This window comes from Myiozetetes cayanensis, unplaced genomic scaffold (assembly GCF_022539395.1).
Source record: "Myiozetetes cayanensis isolate MyiCay16 unplaced genomic scaffold, myiCay2020 scf45, whole genome shotgun sequence".
Taxonomy (NCBI): Eukaryota; Metazoa; Chordata; class Aves; order Passeriformes; family Tyrannidae; genus Myiozetetes; species Myiozetetes cayanensis.
This window is the reverse complement of record NW_026087687.1, coordinates 70,206-85,956: the sequence shown is the minus strand read 5'-3', so window position 1 is coordinate 85,956 and position 15,751 is coordinate 70,206. Positions and strand designations below refer to the sequence as shown.

Sequence of the window (15,751 nt, the reverse complement as noted above, 5' to 3'; positions counted from 1 at the left end):
TCAGTGAACTCTGTGAAGGAGAGATATTCCAGACCCTGCTTACATGAAGAGAATCAGAGACACAAATCAGAGACACAAATCAGAGACACAAACCCAAGAGTTCTGGCTGTCCTGGGAAACATTTCTCAAGCCCCCAGATGCAGGAGGATCAGCCCTGACTTTCTTGAGACAACAGAAAGATTGATCCATTCTCAGGGAAACAGAGATTACCAAGCACTGGCATGAATGTGGGAAAGGAGGGGTTAAAAATCAACTTTATCCTCATTTTCCCCATTATCCTTCTCAGTTTCCCACTTGTCCCTCCTCTAGCCTCCCAATCTCTCCTCCCTTCCAGCAGACCCCTTTCACCTTTATCTCTTTCTTCATAACATCTCCATTCCTTTCACTGATCTCCTATCCCTTAGCCCCCTTCCCTTTTCTACAAGTATTCATTCACATATTCAAAAATTCTTGGTCTAAAAATATTTCAAGGATTTTTGATTGTTGAACACAAAAATATGCAAAAACTACTAGAGAAAAGTATTTTAAGTGTTTAGGAAAAATTTGCAGAAAGATTAAGAGTTTTAAAGAATTATTTAACTTAGTAGAGAAAGGCATATCAAGGCTCAATGGCTGAAAGTAGAAGAAAGACAACACTGAGCTGAAATCATAGCACAGAAACATAGAGTGTAATTAGCAGCTCCATCTTTATACTGCATCTCACAGGTGCTCAGAGGAAAGAATGCTCCTGAGACTGCTCTGGAGAAGATATGTTGACCTCACCATACTTATGGGAAAAGAGGAGGGCTGTTGTGGCCAGTAAGCCATCACATCAATGGCCACGAGGTTCCACAGCTTTGCAGTCTGCACACCTGACTGTAGCAGTTCCCTGGCACAAGGCCTTGGTCTCTGTCCAGGCCATGGTGTGACCACATCACCTGCTCTGCACCCCCTGGACACGGTGTGACCAAATCACCTGTTTTGCACCCCCGGACACGGTGTGACCACAATCACCTGCACTGCATCCTCAGGTGACAGTATGACCCTGCTCAAAGCCCTCCCCACCACAAAGTACCACACCACTTTGTTCCATGCATGAGCACATGTAAGGCTGCAGGGATGTCCCTGGTATGGGACTTCACGGCTCAGGGTTGCTGACTGATGGTACAAACCGCACAGATCCGTGAGCCGTCCCTCTTCCACGCCAAAGCTGTGATAGTGTACAGGTGAGCTATTTCTTTGGGCTTGCCTTCCTCCCAGGCACTGCGGCGTGGGCTCCAGTTCAGAACCCGTAACCTGTGAGAGAAAGGAGACAGCAGAGGTGTAAACTGTGTACAGCTGACAAAAGAAGCATTATAAAGGGGAGACTTCCCCATCAGGTACATGGTACCTGTCATAGCTGCCAATGACAACGGACTGACCACCAGGACTGGTGGCTGCAGTGGTGAATTCCTTCTCCGACAAATCCCGGCTGTAGTCAAAGGTTTGAATCACATTGCCTTCCTTCCCATAAGCAACAATCTTCTTGTCACATCCTGCAGCCACAATGCTGTTGGAAGCCCAGGCGAGGGCATAAGGAGGACAGGGATGCACCACCAACTTACCCTACAACAGACAAAAACACTCTGAATACCTGAATGGCCCCAGCCCCAACCTGGCCTCTGTACTCAGCTATCCCAGTGAGACCAGTATGGGCCCTTCTGTAAAGCCCAGTTCTTGAGGGCAGCTTTGTCCGCTTGCCCCAGTCTGCAGGAAGACAGAAACCAGAACCGAGTGATGTATCAACTATGCCATTCATATAACTGTGAGAGAAGGTTCCTGATATCAGTAAGAACAACAATACCATTAACCAAACTGGAATTGAACTCCCAAAATAGCTGAGCATAGATGGGCCTTCAGCATATCACAGCAGCAAGCAGTCATGCTCAAATTGCTTCAGGTGGAGAGAAGAGATCTGAGAACAGTATTCCCTTCACCACAACTTGAAGCACAGAGAGATTCTCGGCAGAGGAGCAGGAGGCTCAGCAGAATGCTGGGTGTCCAAAGACAAAGTGTGAGGCTGAGATTCAGGGTTAACTGGAATAACTACACACTGCTCAGCATGGAGATGACAATAGCTATTCCCTGGAACCCTACCTATTCAAGCATTGTTCTCCTGGATACTTAACATCAGATCTTTTCAGACACCTGGACAGCCTTATGCCTCATACACAAAAGTGTAACTTACCACCCTCTTACCACCACCTTCAGTGTATTCCAAAGCATCTAGTCACTGTTCTGCCTCCTTCAGTGCTTCCCAAAACCTCTGCTAGCAAGCACAGCCTGTAGTTCCTCTCCAGCCTTGCACTCCCTCCACAGCCTGATCCCTTTCCAGAGCTCTCAAGCTGGGGAGCAGGCTGTGCAAACAGGAACTTTGTTCATTGAAGAAGGATCTTTGATACCTGTGATTCACCTGAGCCCTCATCATCAAAGAAGAAGCGCACTATGGTTCCATCTGCATGGCCAGACAGGATTCCCTTCCCTGACACACTGCAGAGAAACAGACAGGATGATGCAATGCTGCAGTAAGATTTGCACCTTTATTTTCATATCCCTGCCCATAGGAGCCAGTCCCATGGTCACTGCTGACGTTCCTCATCAAAGGAACCATCCCCAAAGACAAGAAGAACATATATCAAGTACCTGTACCAGTGTCTGTAAAAACAAAGCAGACAAAAGTACAGAGAGTGGAGACTGGCCAGTTAAGTATCTTTATCACGTAAAATCACAGTAACCAACTTTCTGTATTACTAAAACCCAGAGAGGCTGAGTGACCTTCAAGTGGAATAGTGACTCTGCACACAAGTTCTTGAAGCAAGGTGTATCAAACAGCCCTTGCACTGGAACTGCTCCAGAAGTGAGGCTGTATATTGTGACACTGGGAACCCCGAAAAGAAACATAGCATAGAAAAAAAACATCTGGACAAACACTACATGCCTAAGTCCATTATTTGTAGTGTTAATGTCTTGTATTTGATGATTCCAAGATTCAAGGACAAAATACAAACACTATGGACACTGTGACAATCCAGAAATCACACATCTGTCACCAGAATGACACCATTTAGTGAAAATCCCACTGCTAGAGGATTTTCCTAATTCCTAATGTACTTCATGGATATTTTCCTAATTACAGTCCCATCACAGTTTTATCTGGTGGAATATTTTTACCTTTCTTTTAGCCCTTAAACTTGATTAACATTTGTAATTAGATAGATGAAGTTGATGAATGCAATCCTTATAAAGTCACAGATTAAAATACATCAATGTATGTAAGGAAACTGATGGGAGACTTTCATCCTGAACTGTGCCTGAGGGGCAATCAAACTGCACAGGCCACTGTGGCACAACCAGATACCAGACTTTAGGAAGGGATTCCTTCTGGAGAGCACAGGATGTTATTATCTTGACAAGTAACTGACAGCAGAAGGACACTGGCAGCCTCCCATACTGGTACCAGTTATGCCAGGCCAGCAGCAGGTAGGACACTAAGCCAAAGCAGGGCAAGCCAAAGCAATGCCATACTCACTTGGAAGTTAGCGAGACCACGTAGGAATCTGTCCCATAAATGGTGGAAGACTTGTTGTTCTTTGTATTTGCTAAACGAACCTGAGAGAGAGAATCTGATCAATGTTGCTTCTGTCTGCAGAAGGTGGATCCTCCCCAGTGTAACGTTCCCAGAGGTTTCCCAGTCCATGACCAGCACCAGGAATCACAGGAAGCCTTCTGGGAGGTTGGAGAAGTGGAAAAGTTGGAGTCACACTTCCACATTTCTAGAAAGGCTTGGGAAAAGAACCAAGTGATCCAATAGAACCTCCAAGGACTAGCTGGGAACCAGAAAATTCAAGTGCACAGTGTAATCTCTTTGTTGCTATTCCATGCTCAGTGCCACATGTTGATGGCTCTTGCCTGCACAGCTCAGGTGCTTGCACGCCCTGGCAATCTCAGTATGGAAAAAAAACCCAGGCAAATAACAAGTTTCTCTACCTTTCCTTCAGCAAGACCAAAGACAATGACATTCTCCGCTGGCCACAATAAGCAGGTTACGGCACTCTGCCAAGGAGGAGGTAAAAAGAGAGGTTAGGAACTCCATCCTACTCAGCTTCCTGCCCCATTTCCACCTAAGACAGCTCATGAACACTGACACCACTCAGACCAGGAGAGATGGGGCATTTGGCAGACCTTACAGCAGGGTTGAGGCCCTGCACGCTGAAGCTTAACTACATAATAGTGAGCTAGGGCAAAGTAATGGGCTCAGGAGGGTTAAGGGAGGGCAACGAAGTGATACGATGTGTTCAGAATGGAGCTCTTCTGAGAGCATTACTTACTGAACAGGGGCTGTGGTTTTCCACGTGCTGTGGCTGAACGTACAAAATCATTACTGTTTCAAAAGGTTTTTTGCAAGAAGTATAAAACATAAAAATAATGTGACTCTGCCAGCTTCTCTAATAGCTATGAGAATACTTGCACGCTGGATCGTCATTTGATGAATCAGAAATAGCCTTTATTTTTTCATTGACAAGCAATATGGTTATTAGACACTACTAAATCCAAACCAAAGGTATTCCCAAAATCTGAGGTGGGATCAGGATAAATAAAGCCAACCGCAAAACCCAACTGTAAGAGAGGGCCAAGAGAGCTAACGAAAGCCCTTCACATTTACCCTGCACAACTCCAGTCAGTAAGAAGGCTGGTGTTCGTCACTGTGCCACTAGCACCAGCCTCACTGGCTCCTCTGTCCCATCTTAAGCATCTGGGGCTGCTTTAGATACATTTACACCCTCATGTACTCATTTCACCTTCTATCCCCACTCAGATCATTCATATCAGCAAACACAGCTACAATCAGGCAACAAAATGTCCCATGGTACCCAAACTGCTCATAATTAAGAGGTACAACCAATGACCAAACCCATTTTCATTACCACTGTTTCCCAGGAATCTGTATATTTCCTTCATTATCTGGCAGACTCTTGTTTTCAGTCTAACACAACAAAAGTTTGGGAAAAAGTCTCACAAGTGGGAATTTACTCTCTGCTTCTGCAAAGCAGTCACACTTGCACACATTTGTCCCAGCCCTCAAGCAGGAGGCCTGACTTGCCAGCAGGGCTGAATAGTGCCACAATGATCACTGGGTGTGTAAGAATGCCTAGTGGCAGAAGAGGGAAAGGGAACAATAAATGATGTCTCATATTGGCTGAACACATGAAAAATTTGGAAATAACAGGAGAAAGCTGGACACAGTGGTAAAAAACCACACATATAGCACAAGAAAAAATAAAGGATTTATTTTGTTAGAAATGGTAGAAAAGGCATGGAGAAATGAGAGAATGAGAGGAAAAAAAAATCACTGAATTGCTGCATTAAAAATACAAAAACTTGTATGCATGCTGTGCACAGCATTCAAGCTTGTGAGAGGCAAGCAGGCTCCCACCAGGCTGTTAGACAGAAGAGCAGGCAGCCAGCAGTACACAAGGAAAGGGCTCTCCAGAGAGGCTACAGGTGTCCACACCTGCGATAACCACCCTGTTCGGGAGAGGGACAAAAGGACACCAAGCCCCTCTTGCTCTCTTTTCCTCATGACACTCTATTCCAGTGTCATGACCAACCAGTTCAGAAGCTCAACCAGAGAGAAACAGAGGCTGACCAGCAGCTTTCTTATTGCTCGAGCCACAGAGTTCCAAGAGCTCCCCTCCCACAGCCAGAAGAGAGCACTCAGAGAGGCTGGGGGGCCTCCTGAGACACCCTAAAAGTGGCCACAGAGCTGGGCCATGGCTCAACTCCAAGATGTAGGCTTTCAACCCACAGGCTGAGGCTGTCCTTCTCCTGAGAGACAGCTTGAGAAAGCCTGGCACAGAAATGCCAGCAATTCCACCAGGAGCAGCTCTATGTTCCTGAGGATCTGGACAAGAAGGATTCCTGCTACCTAACAGAGAACTTCCTTGGTGACACGAAGAATGTGGGTGTCTTGGTGTGGTGGTACTTGCCTGGAAAGCCTTAGGCAGCTGCTGGACTTTTGCCTCTGAACATAAAAGTAGTCAGATGGCTTTCTGTGCAAGGACTTCATAATACCTTTGCCTTCTCCAGACCGAACTTAGGGCAACCCTTGGCACACTAACTGGGCAGACTGCTCTCTAACAGAGGTAGGCAGAGCCAGAGCAGCAGAACGTGAAGGTGGTCAAGGAGCAAATTTGACTGAAATCACAAACCTGAGGTCCTTGAACATGTGGAAACTGCACAGTTTGAATTCTGTACACTTTACATTTTGTTTAAAAAGGACTCCTGGGGTTTAGAGTTCCTAACCTGTGAAAAATAGTTGGATGCTGAGTCTTTTCCAGTTTTCCCTTTCAATTCCCCTAAAATATTCTGTCCGCTGATGCCTAAAGTAGTCCCCAAAGTTTTGTAACTGACTGCACGGATCGTTCAACAATTAACTGTGGTGTTGTACCCAGGAATTAGGAAGCCTCTGAAGCTTGGTAAGCAATACATGCCTCAAAATGTAGAGATTCTCTTAGGATCTACCTGCATTTTTTGGAGATCAAGTACAGTTTGGCCAAGTTTGTCTTTTCCTACATATGCTGGAGAAAATGGAGTCAAACAGGAGCCTGGGTCTCACCGTTTGGATGAACTTGTTGCATATCACCTTCTTGTCACCCCTGCAGAAAAAGGTAGACAAAAATTACTATCAGCAAGGCTGTTAATACTGCCCATTCTGGTCACTCCACCGCTTGTATGCAGTCTGCTTTGGTACTGCCAACACAAGCTGCTGAAGTTTTGCGTGCTGCTTGTGTATCACAACTTTAGGTAGAACATCAAAAAGAACCCAAACTTTTGAGCTTCCAAAATTCTGGTGATCTGCGTTTCCGTGTCTTTAGCACAACTCACGCCAGCAAATGGAGCTGCAATGGGGCAGGTGTGTGCCACAGCTACACATCTGTGACACGGGGGAAGACAGCCATCTGGCTGCGTGCACTGACAGGGCTCCAGAGGGGCTGAGCCAAGGAAACCTCACCGGTTGTTCCCCACGGACAGCGTGGCTGCATGACTCCCTGCGAGTCAGCTGAGTGTGCCAGGGAGAGGATCAGGCCCGGGGAGCACACAGCAGGGCGGGACAGAGCGTGCTGGACCTCACCACAGACTCACCACTCCTCGCCGATCCTGTACACGTAAACAATGTTGTCCGTCTGCCCGATGGCCAGTTTAGTGGAGTCTGGGGAGAAGGCCATGCCCTTGACCACGTAGCTCTTCCTGCCGTACTGCAGAGAGAGTCGGTGTGAACCGGGGAAGGTCGGCAGCCCCGACGCCGTCCGGCCTCGGGTCCCTCACCTTGGCGTCGGCCGGCTTGGTGGAGAACTTGTCGCGCCGCTCGCCCTGCTCGTCGTAGAGCAGCACCACGCGCTCCGCGGTGCACACGGCGAACCGGGCGCTGCTGGCGGACCAGGCCATGCAGGTCACCCGAGCCGTCCCGTCCTGCGGGCACACACAGCTCAGCGGGCACACAGCCGGAGGGCCCGGCACGCTCCCCCGGCCCTCCCCAGCCCGGCCCGGCCCGCTCCCCCTGGCCCGACCCGGCCGGCCCAGCCCGACCTGGGGGACCAGCAGGGTCCGCACGTGCCGCAGCTGCATCGCGCCCTACTCCAGGAACGAAGCCGGGGCCAGGAGGATCCCACGGGCCCTCCTGGCTGCCGCTACCGCCGCCGGCTCCGCTTCGGCCCACCCCCGTTGCCGCGCAACCCCGGCGCCAGCGCCGCGCTGACGCGAGCGCGCCGAGCCCGCGGGGACCGACCCCCCCACCGACAGCGGCAAGGCTGGGCTGGGCTGGGCTCGGGCTTGGCTCGGGCTTCGGCTCCGGCTCCGGCTCCGGCTCCGGTTCGGGCTCGGGCTCGGGCTCCGCCATGGAGGCGCTGCGGGCGGCGGGGCGCGCCGTGCTGCGGAGCCCGCGCCTCGCCCGGCACGGCCTGGGGCTCCGCCGACGGCGCAGTGAGTGCAGGAGGGCATCGCTCCGGGCAGGGAGCGGGCAGGGAGCGGGCATCGCTCCGGGAGCGGAGCGGACAGGGGCCGGGCATCGCTCCGCTCGGGGGGGAGCGGGCAGGGACCGGGCATCCCTCCGGGAGGGGAGCTCGCAGCTCGGCGAGGTCGGTCTCGGATGCGGCCGCTGCCCTCCGAAGGGAGCGGTGCGGGTGCGGCTGCGCCGGGACGCGGAGCCGCGGGGCGAGGGGCTGGAGGGCCGGGAGAGCCCGGGGCCGGGGCCGGGGCCACAGCAGTGCTATGGCCGCTCGCCGAGCTCTCCCCACCCCGCTCCCCTGACTGCCGCCACTTATCAACCGAGGCTGCCGCGCCGGGGGCTGACGGGCCCAGGCAGCCGCGGCAGGCGCTGGAACGCGCTGGGCTGCACCGGAGCCCTCCCCGGCCTGCAGCGAGTGTGCCAGGCCTGTCCGTGCTGTCCGAGCCACCGACCCATCCCTGGAAGTGTTCGAGGCCAGGATGGACGGGGCTTGGAGCAACCTGTGATAGTGGAAGGTGTCCCTGCCCATGGCAGGGGGTGGAACTGGATGAGCTTTAAGGTCCTTTCCCACCCAAACCACTCCATGATTTCATGACCCCTCAGGCGCCCCGTGCCAAGGGGGGGCTGTGTCTGGCTGTTCTCAGTCACAGCTGCCCAAAGACTTTGCAGGAGCAGCAGTGCTGACCCTGGCACGCATGGACTGTCCTCAGAGTTCAGAGTGACACAGGGCTTTTCTGACTGGGGTGTAGGTCACCGGTGCCTGCATGACACCAGGCAGGCTCCCTGGCAGTTGTCACCTGTGAAGGAATATGCTGTGCAAATAAGGTCTCCTGATTTCCCTGTGGGTTCAGATTATTCCAATTATGAATTGGACCCTTCTGCAAGTGTGCCAGTAATGCTCAGGGAGCTAATCCCAGGGAAGAGGTGAAAATAACCCTGAAAAGTATTAGCTTAGCATGAACATTACATACCGAGGCAATTCCCAGCTCTTTCTTAACACAGCATCTCTGAAGTGCAGTTGTTTCCCAGTTACTGCAGCTTGGATCCCGAGTGCTGGCCAAGCTGCCCCTGCCCTGGCAGCCTGCTGCTGCCAGTGGGTTTGGCTTGCTTACACTGGGGCAACCTGGGGTTTTTGATCTGAGTGGCAGTGACTGCTGCTGCTTCTGAGGTGTGCCAGCAGCTCAGGTGGGTGAGATGAATGCACCGCTGAGAACATTTCATTTGTAACGAAACAGATGAGAACCAGGAACACAAGGTTTGTGCAGACAGCAGTGAGCACTGTAGCATCCTCAGTTGTGTGCAGATATGCAGGAGCTGTCTGTCTGTGCTGATAAAGCCTGCATGTCCAGGGCTGGAGGACTAAAGCTTTGAGGGTGAACTGTCTTCTTCTTCTGTTCCTCTTATGAGAGTGTCACAGAGCCAGGAGAGTGTCCTGCTGAGATCAGGGAGCAGCACTGCTGTGGGGAGCTCTGAAGCTTCAACAAGGTGGGGTGGCCCTGCAGGCACTAGCTGTGAGGCTGCTGGCACATGGCTTCCATGGCATTTTGTCTTTGCAGAGCTTCCTGAGAGCTGGGCCGATATGCAGGAGCCACTGCTTGAGGGGATGTGCTTCACCCTGAAGTATCTAGGCATGACTCTGGTAGAAAAACCAAAAGGAGAAGACATGGCTGCCGCCGCCATTCGCAGGATTGTGGCCACGGTGAGACCCAGCCCTGGGGCCCTGCTATTCCAGGGTCAGAGCTCAGCCCCTGGATGCCCCGAAGTGTCCGTGTCCTAGCCCTGAGCTGCAGGCATTGTGCCCTTCCCAGGAGCAGGGTGGTGTGCAGGAGGCTGCTGGTCTCTGCCTGTGTGCTGTGGAGAAGCTGCCTTCCTGTAGGACAGCCCCCACCACCTGCTCCCACACCTGAACTCAGCTGGGAACAGAGCTGTGCCTGTCACAGCACGGAGGAGAGGGTGAAGCACTGGGGGAGATGGGATCTATCCCTTCCTATGTGCATGGCAGCAGTGTGAAGAGATTCCAAGAGTGTTCTGTGCAGGGCACGCCTGATCTCCAGGCTCTGCTATCCCATCCCTACTGCTGGAGCCTTTGCAGCAAGGGTCCAAGTGGGTGACACTGTACAGAGTGTGGGGGACTCCTTCCAGCAAGGAGGTGAGGTAAAGACCCTTGCCAGGTTTGCAGAGATTACCAGTGTCTTTCCACTGCCAGGCACGGGTGGGAGCTCGCAAGTTCCAGAAGGTGATTCTGACAGTGTCTCCGAGGGGCATCTCACTGCAGGATGCAGACACAAAGGAAATGGTGGAGAACGTCTCTATCTACAGGTGGGCATGGCATGGGGGGACAGCCAGCAGCCAGCTGCCAACTGGAGACTGATGGGACGTTGGGCAGCCAGGGAGGGCTAGGCCTTCTGTCAGCAATACCTTTAAGCTTAGGTCTTCCTTTGGCTCCCTGAGGCCTGTGCCCTCTCCCTGCTGTGCTCCTAGCACTGCCTGGGGCCTGAGTGTAGGCAGGGTCCTGGATGGCCTTGAGTTCATCTGCCTATCTGTCATCTCCTTGCACCCCACATGTCTCTTCTGGCATTCAGCAGGATGCCGAAGCTGGTGGTTGGAAAGCCTCACAGTTAGGACAGGACTGTATGTCTGCCACCACTGCTGGGACTACCCTTCTGGCTGCAGAATGCCAGAAACTGCAGCTTATTTGGGCTGCCTAAAAGCAATTGCTGTGAGAGCTGATGTTGATTTTTCCTGCTGCCAGCTGTCCTTTGGCTGGGTTGGGTGTTTGTGGGTGCTGGGTGTGAGGGAAGGGTGGCTGCAGGCTGGTGACTAGATGGGAAACAGAGACAGTACATTTTGCTGTAAAATTTGGGTCTCAGCACCAGAACTGATGTGCCAGGTCAGACCATCCCTCTGCCTTGCCTCCAGTTGTGTCCTTGGAAGCAGTCACCCACCCTTCTGTGCTCCCCTTGTCTCAATGCTTGAGTTCACACATTGGGCTGATCTGGGCATCAGAGGACCACGGAGCACAGTTAGGTGGGTGCAGGAGAGAATGCCTGTGGATCCAGCGATCTCTTACCTGCTGCAGGTGCCAAGCAGTCTTAGGCCCTTACTAGGGGATTGGGCTGCCTGGCCAGCTCGGACAGGTGACTGCCTCAGGTTGTCAGCAGTGCTTGCTGATGTGCTGGGAGTGCAACAGAAGTGCTGGGGCCCCAGAGTGCCCTGACAGCTCCTCTCTCCACAGGATCTCCTACTGCACAACAGACAAACTGCAGAACAAAGTCTTCGCTTATGTTGCCCAGAGCCAGGAGAGTGGGGCACTGGAGTGCCATGCCTTCCTCTCACCCAAGAAGAAGATTGTAAGCACTTCCCTTCTGCTCTTGGCTCTGTGAGGTAAGGGTGGGAACAAGGCCCTGCCTCTCCTCCTTTGGTGAGGGAAGGCCCTTCCCTCTGTGCACCTCAGCTGGATTTGGAGCCAGGGAGCAGGTGTGCTCATGCGCTGCAGTGACAGGGAGTGAGCAAAGGGTAGTTTCCTGTCCCAGCTCCTGGGGGTCTCCTCTTGGGAGTGGCTGTCCCCCAGGAGAAGACAGACACAGCAGTGAGCTCTGGCCTTTCATCTGTATGTTCTGCAGGAAAAGGCAGCGAGGGATGCTGGGGGGGGTCTGGGATTTCATGGCAGTGGGGTTGTCCTGGCTTGAGGGCCCAGATGGAAGCAGACATTCCCTCTCCTTCATGTATTTAGGCACAGGCTGTGACTCTGACTGTGGCCCAGGCCTTCCAGATGGCTCTGGATCTCTGGGAAGCAACACATGCAGGTAGGAGGAATTTCTCGAATGTATCCCTCTGCATAACCCTGGGATCAAGGTCCCTGCTCTGGGACCCTGTCCTGGGCTGTGTGGAGGGGAGCTGGCTCGCTGCCTGGCTGGTAAAATACACCAGGCAGGGAGAGTGTTGTCCCTGTGGTTGTGTTTCTCTGCCACTGCCCCATCTCTGGCTGGGGTGGGGTGGGAGGCATCCCTGCTCCTCATGCTGAACTGCTCTGCATCGCTGAGCTGTAGCCCTTCTCAGGGCCCAGTGGTACTTGCCCTGAGCAGTGATTCCCCCACCCTTGTTTGCACCCTCCCCACAGCACAGTGGGGATTCCCTGTCCTTTACCCAGAGTCCTGCCTGTACATCCCCAGCTGGGCTTTTTCCAGGTTACAGGCACTAACTCTGCTGCTTTTGCCCTGTCCCAGGCTCTAGGCAGGATCAGCCCTTTCTCCCTTCATGTGTCATGGAGAACAGTGAGCCCGGCAGACCCCGTGAGCCAGCCCCCCGGGGGAGCCCTCCCTTCAGACACCAGTTTGGGGTACAGTATGTGCAAGTCTGGCCCATGCCCAGGATGTTTGGAATTAGGGCAGGAGCAGAGTGATCCTTATGCAGCTCCTTCCTCCTGCCCTCCCAGGGCCCTGTTGATACCTGAACAGCCCCCATCACACATGGCAGCGTGACGTGAGGAAGAGCACTGTGCTCGCACAGCAGGTGCGGTTCCTTGGGCTCTTTGCTCCAGAAGCTCTGCTGTCAGGCACAGCGCTGCTGCAGCCTCATCCCTGTTCTGCTGGCCCTGTCACACAGGGAGCTGGACCCGTGCTGCACATCTGGTGTCATGGTTAGGGGGGAGAGCTGCCTCTAAACGAGAGGACCCTTGGGTCACCATCCTGCCAGCCTGGGCTAAGGCTCAGCCCTGCCCATCTGCACAGCATCTCCTTCATGGCCACAGCAATTGCAGCATTGCCATGTTGCCAGTCTCACTATGTCCCTGCCCAGGAGACTCTGGATGCTTGGTCCTTGGCCTCATGCTTCCAGAGCAGGCCCAGCCTGGCAGTGCTTGGGGTTGTACCTACTTGCAGCCTGCTCACGGTGGTCTCTGCCTGCCCTCCCACTGCAAGGTGTGCCCACCCACCACTGTCCCTGGGCAGAGGTGTGCTGTGTCAGCAGCTGTGTCAGTGTAGTCCCTACTCACCACCTGCACCTGGGGCATTGCTGCTGGAGGGCATGTGGGATGAGCCATGGTCTGTCTGTTCCTTGTGTGCCTGTGTGCTTGAACCCAGAGGGTTCTGGCAGTCCAGCACTCCCAAGTCTTTCCCACTGTGGGAATCTTTTGTGCCGTGTCTGGGGGAGTGAGTGACTGTCTTGTGAAGGGGCTAGGCACTGCCCTGCTGCTCCAGACAGGCTCTGAGCAGCCCAGCCTCACTTCTGGCAGAGACCTGCCCATGCAGGGAGGTGTCACGATATTTTTTTTGTTTGTTTGCTTGCCAGGAGGAGGAAGAGGAGGAGGAAGATGATAATGTCGGTGAAACCTTATCTGGGTAGGTGGTGAGCTGCTTCTTCCTTTCAGACATCTCTCTGATGCACCCTGTCTTGTTTCCTTTTCTCTCCTCCATGCAAGGGGAGCTGCTGGGGCCATGGACATGGTGGGATCATGGAGGAGAGCTGAATGGGACCAAGCAGAAGCTTCACACTCTGCCTCTGTCAGTTGAGAGCTCAAGTGAACAGGGGGCTGAGCTGTGGAGGGACAGACCTTGCAGTCCAGCTTTTGCAGTGGAGCTATGGGGGTCAGATGGTGACCCCCGGGGTGCACCCAGAGATGTTTCTTGTTCTGTTTCTGCCACTCTTTGTTGATGCCAGCCTGTCCATACATGACTCTCAGATGGGACTCAGAATTGTCCCCTTCCTCTGACTGATTTCCCTGGGGCTTGGACCAGGATGGAGGCTTGGTCATGCTGACTTTTGCATGGACTGGGGCTGTGGGCTGAGCTTGATGGTGTCCGTCCTGTGCTGGGGAGGAGCTGATGGAACCAGTCTAGCAGTGGACTATTAATCTGCAGGTCTTTGCAGAAGTGCAGTGTGAGAGGCCTGTTTCATCGTGGCTGTTCTCCATGTGCATGGCAGTGCCAGCCAGCTGGGATCTGGCAGTGCCACATGGCTGAGCCTGGGCTGAGCTAGTGCCAGCCAGGAACCAGCGCATGCACAGATGGGAGCTGTGTGTGCAACCTGAGGAAATGGCAGCCCTTTGGACAGGGGGCTCCTAATGGGAAGGAGATGTGGCTATGCAGTCTCAGGACAGGCAGGTCTGGGGAGGGAGTTTGGTAGCAAATGGGCTTAAGGCCTTCTGCACTCCCAGTGCCTGATGCTGCCTGCCTTGGCGGGGTCAGGAGCATGCAGTGTCTCTCGGGAGGCCACGCCTGGGATATGATAGGTGCTGTGTTTTCTTCCAAAGCAGCATGGAGGAGCTGGGGAGGGGAGCCCATAGCCCAGCAGGTAAGTTCCTTCAGTGCTGCACTGGCTCATCCCCCAACATGTCCTCTGCAGGGGGAGGGGGTTGATGCTCACCTGGGAAGGTCTGCTTCCCCTCCCAGGCTGTGCTGGGCTCCCAGCCTCATGTCTCACAGTTCGCCATGTCTTCCTCTTGCTTTTCAGAATTAACACCTCTTGTGCCCCGAGCACGCTCTCCTACAGCGCAGCTACTGTGCTATCACCTGGGGCACTCCTCAGACGGCTGGACAGGGCTGGGAGGGGTTGGAGACCTCCCCACCTCTGGCCCCAGGACTGCTGGCCCCAAGACTCCCCTGGGCTAAGCCAAATCTCTGCGACAATGGACCAGCCACTCAGGATTCACCCTGTGCCTGCACCCGGGCCAGCCAGTGCCTGCCCCTGCCCTGGCACTGCCCTCTGGGCACGGGGGCTGCCGGCACCACTGCCATGGAATGCACAGGCTGTGACACCCGCTCCTTGTCCTGCTCTGCCTGCATGAACCGCCTAAAGCTGCAGGTGCTCCCAGCTCAGGCTGGGGGACCTGTGCTCCTCACTCTGCCTGCTCCCAGGCCACACAGTGCTCTGAGCCTGCTGGATGCAACCAGTGCACATCCTCAGGGAGCAATAGCTCTTGGCCTGGAGCAGTGTGTGAGGAAGGCCTTGCCCCTGCAGTTCAGCCCCACACCCTCTCGTGAGTGAAACGAGCTGGTTTTTAAAGAAAAGCTCTGCCTTTATAGAGAAATAAACTGAGTTTTTTACTGTTGTTGTTTAGGTTTGAGTGCTGGATAGGTGCCATGTGTCTGCTGCACTGTGTGTGTTGAGGCTCACTGTGCCCCAAGCTCATGGAGCCTGGAGCTCCCATGTCTTCCTCAGCTGCAAGCCGTGAGGGAGCTGTTCCCCCTGTGCTGAGGTCCACTGGGGCCGAGGGTGCCCTTGTGACCTGAGAGGAGCTGTCCAGGCTGTGCTGTTCTGGTGTCTTGAGCAGCTGTGAATGCTGTACCCGAGCTGCGCTCTGCACAGGCAAGCCATGCACTTGGTTTCCTTCCCCAGACAGAGCAGAGGAGGCTGCAGCCATCAGGACATCTGGTCTCTCTGTCAAGTAACAGCATGCAGCTATGTTCTGGCTGAGGCCCTCACTGCTGGGTTCCTGTCACATCTACACACTGCTCCCCTTCTCAGGCTGCTGGCACTGACAGCCCAGTCAAGCAGCAATCACTGGCTGCAGCCGTGGTGGCAGGGCCAGTCTCCCAGCAAGTGCCACAGGCAGGTACCATGAGAAGGCTGGCACTGGGGAGGCCTGGAGTGCCATGGGAAGGCTGGCACTTTGGAAGCTTGGGGTGCCATGAGTCAGTCAGGAGCTGTGTGCTGTTTTTCTCACTTGGGGTTTTGCATATTGAATCTGGTCTCATGCCTTTCCTCCCTCAGCTGAGGGCACACAGCAAC

General features: G+C 53.8%; 2 protein-coding genes across 8 annotated transcripts in view; one reads left to right on the top strand and one right to left on the bottom strand.

Moving 5' to 3' along the window:
* Positions 1 to 7,751, bottom strand: part of IFT172 (intraflagellar transport 172) — a 35,255-nt gene extending 27,504 nt beyond the window's left edge. For 2 of the 5 annotated variants that reach the window (XM_050330917.1, XM_050330918.1), the window contains exons 1-9: positions 7,606 to 7,750; positions 7,345 to 7,488; positions 7,162 to 7,274; positions 6,635 to 6,674; positions 4,006 to 4,071; positions 3,548 to 3,627; positions 2,421 to 2,508; positions 1,370 to 1,584; positions 1,152 to 1,275 (exon numbers count right to left, since the gene is read on the bottom strand). In XM_050330917.1, the coding sequence (XP_050186874.1) occupies positions 1,152 to 1,275; positions 1,370 to 1,584; positions 2,421 to 2,508; positions 3,548 to 3,627; positions 4,006 to 4,071; positions 6,635 to 6,674; positions 7,162 to 7,274; positions 7,345 to 7,488; positions 7,606 to 7,644 (909 nt within the window). In that variant the 5' untranslated portion in view covers positions 7,645 to 7,750. Of the gene's footprint in view, positions 1 to 1,151; positions 1,276 to 1,369; positions 1,585 to 2,420; positions 2,509 to 3,547; positions 3,628 to 4,005; positions 4,072 to 6,540; positions 6,675 to 7,161; positions 7,275 to 7,344; positions 7,489 to 7,605 lie in introns of those variants that run through there. The other 3 variants (XR_007630757.1, XM_050330919.1, XM_050330920.1) reach the window with 3 other exon arrangements.
* A 63-nt stretch (positions 7,752 to 7,814) lies between these two features.
* Positions 7,815 to 15,071, top strand: LOC126648192 (low density lipoprotein receptor adapter protein 1-like). 3 transcript variants are annotated; one of them, XM_050330925.1, is made up of 9 exons: positions 7,815 to 7,998; positions 9,580 to 9,722; positions 10,230 to 10,342; positions 11,259 to 11,373; positions 11,757 to 11,829; positions 12,250 to 12,362; positions 13,313 to 13,362; positions 14,274 to 14,314; positions 14,474 to 15,071. In XM_050330925.1, the coding sequence occupies exons 1-9, from the start codon at positions 7,914 to 7,916 to the stop codon at positions 14,629 to 14,631; spliced, it is 891 nt and encodes a 296-aa protein (XP_050186882.1). In that variant the 5' UTR covers positions 7,815 to 7,913; the 3' UTR covers positions 14,632 to 15,071. The 3 variants fall into 3 exon arrangements, with proteins under 3 accessions (XP_050186882.1, XP_050186880.1, XP_050186881.1); XM_050330923.1 differs by lacking the exon at positions 7,815 to 7,998 and having other exon boundaries at positions 8,414 to 9,722; XM_050330924.1 differs by lacking the exon at positions 7,815 to 7,998 and having other exon boundaries at positions 8,417 to 9,722; positions 14,277 to 14,314.
* The last annotated feature ends 680 nt before the right edge of the window (positions 15,072 to 15,751 follow it).

Coding starts and splice junctions, on each gene's coding strand:
- LOC126648192 (XM_050330923.1), top strand. CDS start 9,426: ATGAGAGTGTCACAGAGCCAGGAGAGTGTCCTGCTGAGATCAGGGAGC. Junction 11,374..11,756: donor TCTCACCCAAGAAGAAGATT/GTAAGCACTTCC, acceptor TCATGTATTTAG/GCACAGGCTGTGACTCTGAC. Junction 13,363..14,273: donor GTCGGTGAAACCTTATCTGG/GTAGGTGGTGAG, acceptor TTTCTTCCAAAG/CAGCATGGAGGAGCTGGGGA.